Source organism: Stegastes partitus, unplaced genomic scaffold, assembly GCF_000690725.1.
Source record: "Stegastes partitus isolate 25-593 unplaced genomic scaffold, Stegastes_partitus-1.0.2 Scaffold851, whole genome shotgun sequence".
NCBI lineage: Eukaryota > Metazoa > Chordata > Actinopteri > Pomacentridae > Stegastes > Stegastes partitus.
This window is the reverse complement of record NW_007578582.1, coordinates 2,136-13,061: the sequence shown is the minus strand read 5'-3', so window position 1 is coordinate 13,061 and position 10,926 is coordinate 2,136. Positions and strand designations below refer to the sequence as shown.

The following is a 10,926-nucleotide window of genomic DNA, read 5'->3' as shown; positions in this document are numbered from 1 at the left end:
TCAGAGGGGAAAATGAATTCAGCAAACTATAGGTGAAAAAAAACAAAACAATGCAACAACTGGAGGAGTGCAGCCAAAGCGATACAGAAAGGGTTTAAAGATAAAACAAACTACAATTTTTAAAAAAAGGAAACAATCTGGCGTGGCTGAGTCCGAGCCAAGACCTCAACCCAACTGAGAATTTGTGGCTGAACTTGAAAAGAGCTGTTTACTCATGATCCCTGTTTAACCTCACAGAGCTTGAGCAAAGAAGAATGGGGTGAAATTACAGTGTCCAGATGTGCAAAGCTGATTGAGACCTGTCCACGCAGGCTCAGCGCTGTAATTGCAGCCACAAGTGCATCTACTGAGTATCGACTTAAAGGAGGGTGAATACTTGTGCAATCGCTGATTTTATGTTCTATATATTTTCAGCTGACAGTACTTTGTAGAAGTCTGTTTTCATTTTGACATCTTTTTTTTGGTAGGGCTTGTAAAAAGTTTATGAAGTGTTTGACTCTCCGTCGGCCCACCGGGATGTGTTTCAGTATGAGCGATGACCAGTAACACCACTGGCTTGACTTCCAGGTTAAACAAAGCCAGACCCAGAGCTTCCTCGTGATTTCTCAAAATGGTTCAAATGCACAATAAATATAACTAAACTTTTCACAGTGAGTAGGATCCAGAAATCAGTCCAGGTTCATTTCAGTTTTGCTAACTGTTGATATTATTACTGTGTTTAAATCAACAATTAGACGTTACAAAGAAGGATAAATCATCACAAATGCTGTTTTACTATTTATACACACAAATACAGCAGATTAGGGATGATGGAGAACACAGAAAGCGTTTATTGCCAAGTGAGCGCACACACAAGGAATTTGACACGATGAATGAAACTGGGGTACGCAACAATAACAAGACAGACAATAAATATAGAAATCTAAAAAAAAATCAAAATAAAATATTATATGTAAAAGAAAAGCATAAAAGTACTGTGTAAATAAAAGCGCTGTTAGCTGTTAGCTGTTAGCTTTTCCATCCATTAGGGAGAAACCTTACGTATCCCATGATGATGGACGGACGGATGGCTTCCTGACGCTTCACTCCTGCTCTGCATCCCCTCGTCCTCCAGCTCATCGGGGATGTCCGGTCTCTCCCACGACGTCGGCTTGGCCTGGCTCAGCGCTAACAGCTGTTCATGACTGTAAAAACAATGGAGCCATGGTTCAACAGCTCAACAGATGCGGACCCCCAAAAAATTCGCAAAAAAAAGCGAAGAACAGATCAACAAAAACGGCATCTGCATCTCCACTGTTCCCACACAAATGTGGTACAGCTGTGTGAAATTAAAATATTAAAAAGAACGGAAACAAAAAAAAAGAATGAGCAACAGCGTTCAAGGTCAAGTGACAGAGTGGAAACTTATCCTTTACATGACTTTTAATGGTGTTTTGTTCATTATTTTGTCTATCATTGTACTTAAGAGTTGATAGACTATATCACACAGTGTCATCATAACCCAAGAATAAACAATAGATCAGATTTACTAGTTAAAAACTACCAAACATATTCCAATAACAAGTCTGCATGACGACCGCTTGCTCTCAATGGGAGGAAGAAAACGGTACAAAAAAAAAATCGTGATGGACTCATGTTGCAGTGATTTGAAGCAGCCAAGAAATAAGTGAAAGAAACAACATGGAGCCCGACTGAACATTGCTGTTGGCTTTACAGTGGCCACCCTGCACAAACTACACTCAACACGGTGCTGCAGCTTTCTGTGAAGTTTCATCCTACAGTGGTATCACTATCACAAGCATTAGATTGGATCAGTGTGAGAAACACAGCAAAAGGTTCTCGTGTGTTGCTTTTGTGCGGCACCGAGCCTGTGTGGCCGATTCGTTCTTCAGTTTAGCTGGACAGTTGGAGAAACATTATTTGTGAAAGTTACCTCCGTGCATGTTGGTATTGGGAGAGAATGCAAACACATGTAGGAATAATGTTTTCCTGATACCATCGAAATACAAAACCAGAAGCCGGTAGAGGAGTGCTGACCCAGGTTCAGGACTCACGGTTAAGAACACACACAGGAAGGGTTTTTATTTTCTGCAGGAGAAGAACTCAGGAGGGGAAAATGTAGGATCATGTCTTGCACTTCCCCACATGTGTGCAATTTAACACGCAGTTCGGGGATAAACTGTACTTTCACGAAGCATTTTTGGTTTTTGTCGACACCAGAGAAGTGACAATTCTACAATTTACCCCTCATGTATGTGCAAGGTGTGGGCTGATTAGTTCAGTGTAACGCAGCCCGGTGCAAAACCACCACCCAGTGTGACGTCAGTAGTTAGCCTGCCTTTCATAAGCAACACTAAAACTCCATTGACGGACACTGTCATGGTGCAGTTTGCAGATTTTTACCTAAAAGTAAATGAAGTTGGTTGAGTACCTCCTGTACTAAACCAGCAAATGTTGAAAGTCAATATTAGTATGCAAAATATATTCAAATCATGCAGTTCAACGCCCAAACTAACATAAACGGACGTCTTATGTCAATATATCTGTGCAGAAATACCCATGTGAATGTTTATATGTCAATGGCTGAGCTGGAACTCCATCTCTGCAGTGTTTTAGCTAAACTACAGTATAAACAGCCCATTTGATGTTACTTAAATGTCAGCAGGAGGGTATTTGCTCTTATCTAAAACTAAAAACTGTGTAGATTTGCTATGTTAAAAATACGGTTTCCACATTTGGAACAAAAGCCATCTCAGTCAGGACAACTTCAGCGCAGTGATCTTTTATTTTACGGTATTGTTGTGGAAGGCCCGAAGCAGGGAGAGCAGCAACGAAGACCTCCCAGGCTGCAGAAAAACAGCAGACAGCAGTGACAACAGACATGGTATCGATTAAGTCTCGCACAGCATGAGGAGGAGGAGCTGTGGTTGAGGCAGGTTGCTTGTAGGGGAAGGCGGGTGGAAGTAACTCCAACAGCGTGCCTTGTATGAAGTCGGCCCATTGGATGCATCGAGGGAAGTCACCTCTGTCACCTGGCTCAATCCAGGTACTTGGTGGTAGGCTCAGTCCTCCTCAGCCAGTGTTGCACTAATTTCGTCAGAGATGTTCCGTCGCTCTGATTTCTGCAGCCTTCTTTGGATTATTATCATGCACACATGTTTCTCTTCCGCTGAGCATCTGCAGACTAGCAGTCATCTTGCCAGCCAGTACTGTGGTATGTCCACAGGCGTTCATAGCCCCATCTATAAATGTCATCTTCCAGCATGCTTTGCACCCACGCTGCCTCGCATCAGCACGCTTCACTGTCAGGAGCATGCATTCACTGTGGTAGTTCTGGCCTGGTTCCCTGCTCTGATCTGGCCAAAGTATGTGTTCTCAATATTCATTATGGTTCTTTTCATGTTCTTCAGCAACATTTCTATTTACGGTTGTGTGTTGAAGAGCAGGCAAAGGTTTTATTGTCAGACGCCGTCCATAGAGGCTGACATATGATCCTGTCTACGTTTTAGAGCTAGACTGTGCGAGGACAGCACGATCCGTGGCGTCACTTTAAGTGGAGTGCCACTGCAGCACTAGTTAGTGGTACTATGGCTTGTTGGAGCTGTGTTTAGTGGTCTAACGATTCCATCTTCGTGAAGTCTCACAATAACATTTTTCCAATCCTCAAGTAGTTGTTTTCCTTGTGATAGGGAGACGCAACACACAGGTCCAAAATGTAAACGTCATGGTGTTCACGGGTCATTTCGTGACTGTGTTCATACAGTTAGACCAGTTGGAAATCACAGGTTTGCTAGGTTTTGTCTTAATGGTCAGAGTTTTTCCAGCTTGTGTGTCAGTGGCCACAGGTGTCGTCACTTTTTTGGATCTGCATCTTCAATATAATCTTTTTTATGTACTTGTTTTTGATTGTTCAGAAAAATAAATACTTGCAAACTTAGAAATATTGTAATTTTTTTAGAGGGGAGACAGTTTTAATCATTTCACATTGAGGTGGTGTTGCACAGAGGTGGTGTCCTCACATCTGCTGTGTACTGTAAAAAAACAACATCCTTTTAGTATCCTGACATTCCTTCTCTCTATATGCATGAAACTGATATAGCCTCGTTATTTTGTGAGATTTCCATCCTGTCCAGCCTCCAGTAACATCAATTTTAGTTTTGGAATTTAAAACTTGACAGCTATAGTGTGAACATCTGGTGAAAAGGGACATAACAAACACTGTGGCCAGATAAGCTCTATTTCTTTCAAATACATATTTATTAGTATTAACAGCATGTTTTGAATAGAAGGAAACACTTCAGTAGCTGAGCAGAAACCAGGGTTTTCTTTGGACTTGAACTTTTCAGCTCCTTTTATCCAGACGACCTTCAGTCTGTTCAGCTCCAGTGGTTTTGCATTTTGCCAAAGATCTTGGCTCAGTGTGTCGTTATGTCTGATTCCAGCAGATCTCCCATTGGTAATGCACCTCATTCATGCATTCATGCATTCATGCATTCATCCATCCATCTGTTTTTTTGTGTGTTTGTTTGTTTGGTTTGGGGTTTTTCTTCCTGCTTTTGTGTGGCTGGGTTCGTAGTTATAACAGTCAAAGCAACATAGTCCAGATGTTCCGGTCCCTAATGGCTTCCAGCGCTTCCTGGGGAATCCCTCCCGAGCTGGATGAGTTATGTAATCCCTCCAGGGTGTTCTGCTTCAACCTCAGGTCCTCCTGCCTACATGCATGAAAACCTCCAAAGGAAGACACCAAGCGGAGGTCCTAGTCTGGTGGCAGACCCTCAGGGGGCGGCGGCCGTAATCCAAGTGACCATTAATCATGCTTTCTGGATTAATCACCCTCAGGCCTGTTTGAGCTTTTTAATGAGAACTTCACAGAAAGCAACGTCTAATAAGAACTATCGTGGCACCGACGCATCTCCATCATCTCACCAGTTCAACATCTTCAGAGCATTTTGAAACTATCGTCATGCCTGCAGAAACAAAATACACACACATGTGCCTGTCATGCCACACGTGTCTGAACACATCCTCCCAAGCATTTATGTATGAGTTCATATTTTTACTTGTTTTATTATCTTTTTTTTAACAGTTATTTTTTTTTCGGTTACATTTGTTCCTGGTCTGTGTTGCACTGTTGTGTTTTAATGGTCATTTCATTTATACGTTTGCTACCTTTGCATATATTCCCAATTTCCATTTTACATGGGGTTCCTTTTCTTAGAACAAACTTCATGTCTGCATGTCAAAAATCTTTGGAACACAGCTAAAGACAAAAGGACACAACTGTTGTTATACTCTTTTCTCACTTAACACATGACCTCATCAGATGTTGTGTACTCATAAGGCAGAGCATTTTATTGCATCACCTCCAATTTTAGTTTAAAATGAAAATACTAAAATTGACAAAGCCATTGTTTGATAGCTTGGAGAAATCAGGTGGATATTCACATAAGTCACATGATGAGTGATTCAATATTACTTCTTTGTGAGACCACCAAAGCAGGAAATATTTGTGTGCTGCATGTTTTTTAGCAGCTGCATCCAAGATAATTATCATCTCATTATCTACAAGGAGACAATTACCAGACACCAGCCTGCAGGCCACAGCACTGTTAAAGCCAGTGGTGATATTATTTGTAGCACCAACGTACAAGAAAAAGAAGTCAAACAGGGAGGAGCTTCATGGCAAAGTAGAGCACACACAAACATGAGGAACTAGTTGTTTTTTCAACAGACCTCCACCTGGCGTTTGTTAGGGGGGGTTTAGTGGATGGCGGCACACGTTGGAACAATTTAGAAGGAGCAGGAGTCGTTACTGTAATCCTGCTTCCAAAATTCCAAGCAAACGCACGGCTGATGTGATGCTGAGTGAAGGCGGTTTCAGAGACGTGTAGGTGAAACCGAGCCAAACATTCAGGTGTTTACCGTCCTTTGACAACTTTATCTCACCAAGATGAACTCTTACCTTTAATGGTCTCTGACAGAGAACATGATCCTGAAAAAAAAGAAGAATCAAGCACATTTAAACAGATGTGGAAAGCAGCTCATTGAAGTCATAATGAGGCGTGTTTTAGTTTCCTGTAAATGTTACTGAGTTAATCACATTAGTCTCGACTGTAATGTGTATTAAGTGGATTAGCATTCACTCCGGTTTGCCAGAGGAGGAATTCTAGTAATATGGGAGATCTTTTACATTTTAGCGAGTGCCATTATCAGGTCAAAATGTTACGTGTGTACTTATTCACGATCAAAAATCTCCAAACCTCAACGCATTCCCACAGTCTCAGCGGTCCTTTGGGGCTACATTAAACTAATTAGAAATGTTTGCATGTTAGCAGACTTGTAATGAAGTTTGGCAGCGTTGGCTATGTTGTGATTAAAGTGCTGATAATATTAATACGTGATCAAACCTTGTGCAAAGATCACTGATTTAGAAAAAGTAAATACAGTCGTGACTCAATAATCCGACCCTTAGCAATCCAACAACCTGCTATCTGACAGGTTTTTAGGAAAAACCAACAGAACCCATAAAAACAGTCTTAACATAGCGACAGCCTTGGATTGTGACTCCGACATGACATTTAATGTCACCAATCAGGATGACGGCGTATTATCTGACTGAACAATCCCACAGATTGGCTACGTTCACACTGCAGGACTTGATGCTCAATGAGGATTTCTTTGTGACTTCCTTCACGTTTCCAGTTCAATGCGACTTGTATGTGATCTGCTGTGTGAACTTCATACGACCCAAAAGTGTCCCGCATGCGCAGAAGAGGACAGTGAACACCGATGGTTGTGGCAGCGGTGGCGAAAGTGTGACCGCTATCCTAAACTAGCATCAGCAGCCAAGTACTGCCTGTGCGTTCCGGCCACTTCCACCCTGTTGGAGCGCTGCGCCGGGGTGGAAGTGTCCCCCGACCAGGACGAATATTCTGATATTCATCATTAATTGGGCCTGAATATCCAGAGACCAGAAAGTGCTATTGGGACCAGCCCTACTAGTTATTATAACAATTCTGAACAATGAATATTAACAACAAATGATCCTTCCAGCATCAAGCCCTCCTTGTATCTCAACCTCCGTCTTGACAATCCGACAGCCTTGATATCCCACATAAAAGAAGGTTTTACATTTAGTGTCGGATTATCGAGTCACCACTGTATATATATATGTTGTGTTTTTGAATTTGTTCTGTGATAACTGAGCTGCTGACAAACTCTATAACGCAGCATCCGTTGCTGTTTCTTTTTGTTCCAGAGAAAGATGCAGGCCTCGATGCTGCTCGGCTGCTTCGTCCTCGCTGCGACTAAATACTTCCTCGTCTCTGCCCACATGATCCCTGATGAGACTCAGTACGCCAATAAGGTCATGGCTGTAACTACCACTTTGTCTCAGAACCTGGAAGCAGCCTCGCCCCCTGTTGTTATTGTCGGTAGGTTCACATCGATGAACTGTTGTATTTACACCATATTTTGCAAACCGAGGTCCTCGATATCAACTCAGTGCCGTTCATCATCATGCTTGTTGACGTTTATCTTTATTTTCAAAACTGTTCTCTTTCAGAACTACCGAAAGCAACAAAGAAGAACAAGAAAAAGAAACCAAAAAAGGTTGGTCTGATATTTTTTTGCAACCCTGTTTCTCAAAAATCATGTTCCTACACGACTAATCACAACTGGGTTTTGAGAGGAACCCATTGTCTCTTAGTCTACAATTGTTGATGCCACAAATATGTTTCGCATCAAGATATCTTTGTCAACCTGTCATATCATAAATTTGACAAGACTTGTCACCCTGGTAGCACAGAGAATTAAGGAGAAGCTTCAAGCATGTGGTGAAAGGGTCGTATTTTAACCCAAACCATGCTGTTTTCCTAAAACGAACCACGTAGTTTTGGTGTCTAAATCCAACCAAACACGTGGGTTCTATAATAAAGGTCCCATATGGGGTTCCTTTTCAGAAAATTATTGAAAGTTTCATTTCCCCCAGTTGTGTCCTTTGAGTTAGTACGCTACATCGATGTAAGAAGCAAATTATATAAGTATTTTTTAAAATATATATATATATGTACATACATTCATGGGGCTGCACGGTGGCTCGGTGGTTAGCGCCGTCGTCTCACAGCTGGAAAATCCCCGGTTAGGACGCCTGGGATCTCTCTACATTGAGTTTGCATGTTCTCCCCGTGCAGCGTGGGTTCTCTCCGGGTTCTCCGGCTTCCTCCCACAAGGTCCAAAAACAAGCTGAAACTAGAAGCCTTCTCCTGTTACGTCACCGTTGTACTTCTTTCGAAACCAAATCATGTTTCTTTCAAAGTGTAAACAAGAGTTCGGTTAGTTGTGTGGGAACGTCATTTTTGGGAGACAGCGCTGTTTGCTGTCAGTCTTTCTAGTGATGTTATTGAAGCTCACGCAGCAGGCGAGCACGTTCCAAACATCCATGCTCTTTTCACATATCGCTGTTCTCTATGAATCTGAAGTGTATCGTAAAGCACATTTCTGTGATAACATGTATTATTTGACTCTTCTCTCGCTCTCTCCATCTGTCTCTCAGAACAAATTCGGTGCAAAGAAGCGCCCTCCTCCTCCTGCTAACTGCGTCGCACTCTGGCAAAGCTGTAAATCTCCGGGCAATGTGTGCTGTGATTACTGCGCTCACTGCCAGTGTCGCCTCTTCAGAACTGTGTGTTACTGCCGAATGGGCAACCCCCGCTGCTGAAACACCAGCTCCAGCTCACCAGAACCACCCTTCATGTTCAGCCAAACCACAAGCAGGGAGCACCGTGAGAGGTGTATCAGGCCTCAGCTGTGATTCGTTACTTCCCTTAGATTCACTGCATGGAAGCACTTTATCGGAGGGGACTGCAAAGCAGTGAACTTTCTGAACACCTCGCGCTTTTAAAACAAGTTTATTTCCCTTTGCGCTTTTAGCACAGATAAACAGAATGTATTTGCTCAAACAATTTGATATATTGCCTTATTTTTACACAAATACACGACTGTGCAAATTCATATTTTACATACAGCAAGTATTCAAAATTTGGTAAAGCATTATAAGAATAAAATGCTTGCACTCTGTCTTATATGTTCTTGTGGTGTTCATTGTGGAGTCAACAGGCAGCATTTAGATACCTGAAAGCTGGGGTAGGTGGGATTCTTGAGAAGGCAAAAAAATAAAATAAAATAAATAAATGTAAGCCCCTGAACCTAAAGAACCTCAACAAAATTACTTTCCTGTACAACTAAACCTTCTTCCCAGTTATGATTTGAGGGGAATGTAGTTTTATCTGTGTTTGGAGGTCGGAGGCGAATGAGGAATTTACGTTCTGTGATGACGACAGACCGGATCGGTCTCAGACTTTTTCTCTTGTTGTTTACTTTACTTTAGCTAGGACTTCTACTAGAGGTTATAAACAGGCCACCTTAAGCTGCATTACCAACATAAAAGTTTACCTTACCTCTGCTATTTATACCAATAATGGCAATAAAACTAGTGTCCCTCACGATGCTGAAACACAAAGACACTAGTGGCACATTGAGGACAGAGGTTGCCGCTGAATGACGGGCTGGCAGCACCTTTAAATACATGTGGAGGACTACATTTAAGGTCTACATTGCAGGTTCTAGTCCATTCTGTGATCGAATGAGTGGAGGAGCAAACTTGCATTCAAAGTGGAAAGGTTTGCTCCCACAGAAGGAAGAAGGAGTCATCTGTTTCACCCCAACATCCTACTGTCACTGCAGAGTTTGTTGCTGTTACTTACCTGCTCTGGCTGAAAACACCTGATTGGTCCTCCATCAGAGGCTAGATTTTCTAAATCCAGATAGCTGAGCCAAGAGGAGGTGCATAAGTCCAAGTTCCTCCGAGACCACTTGAATTACAATATGTTAAATACTGACGCCATTGATGCCAAAAAATAAAAAAAAATAAATAAAAAATGTACTGCCTACCCCAGCTTTAATCTTATCTGTTTTCTGGTCTCAGGATTTCCTAAACCATCAGGGTACCATGTTTGCATGCATGAATTATTCAACCGGACAAGATGGCTTAATTATTGGGGAGTATTTTTAGTGGTGAAAAAATACAGAATTGGTGTTTCAGTGGTGGTGGGTGTTACTGGGATTGGCTCAAACAATGGATGCAGTCAGATAGTCTTTTATTTGCTTTCCTAATGGTTCAGGTCCACGGGGATGTTTCTGGAGACAAGGGTCTCGCTGCCTCTCAACATCGGACACATGACGATGGCGCGACTCGTCAGATGAAAGATGCTCTGTGTGTCCCTGAACTTTACTTGTGAGCTGTGCGCCAACATGGTGGCTTGTTTTCAACTCATATTACGAAACCAAAATGTACAACTGAGAACTTTTGAGGCAATAAATAAGCCACACAGCTGCAGAGTATGTCTTCATTTTAGAGAGTTTAAATGTTTTTTGTTTTTTTCAGGAGGTTCCACCCGCTTTGTAAAAAGCAGTTTGCACATAATGTTCTGCAGCCAGAATGCATTGTACATCTGCTTACATAGACAATAAACAGGAACACTGTATATGTAGTAAAAAAAAGAAAAAGAAAAAGATGATAAATACTGCAGTGAAATGATTCGTAGCAGCTGGTCAAATTCTCTAAATGCTAAGATGCATCTTTTTCTATGTCTTTTAAATGAACCATCCTTTATGAAGAGAAAGGAGACAACACTGTGTCGCATTTCCCATAAACGACAGATCAAGGCAGACGCACGTCAACAACATCCAGCGTCACAACATGACTCAGCCTGGTGTCATTTGTCTTTTATGTCCTCATGAATTCTTCTTCATATCCTAACCTCATGATGGTTTTCATTAAAGTCAAGGGAAAAAAAAACCAGTTTGTTTTAAATAATCTTTAGCCAATAGAGCTCAGTGGTGCAGTGGAATAGAGGTGTTACCATG

General features: G+C 41.9%; 1 protein-coding gene across 1 annotated transcript in view; it reads left to right on the top strand.

The window, feature by feature from the left end:
• The window catches only part of asip1 (agouti signaling protein 1), a 24,739-nt gene extending 14,341 nt beyond the window's left edge, over positions 1-10,398 (top strand). The window contains exons 2-4 of the mRNA XM_008293001.1: positions 7,259-7,433; positions 7,565-7,611; positions 8,555-10,398. Of these exons, the coding sequence (XP_008291223.1) occupies positions 7,265-7,433; positions 7,565-7,611; positions 8,555-8,719 (381 nt within the window). The 5' untranslated portion in view covers positions 7,259-7,264 and the 3' untranslated portion in view covers positions 8,720-10,398. The remainder of the gene's footprint in view (positions 1-7,258; positions 7,434-7,564; positions 7,612-8,554) is intronic.
• Positions 10,399-10,926: the final 528 nt, after the last annotated feature.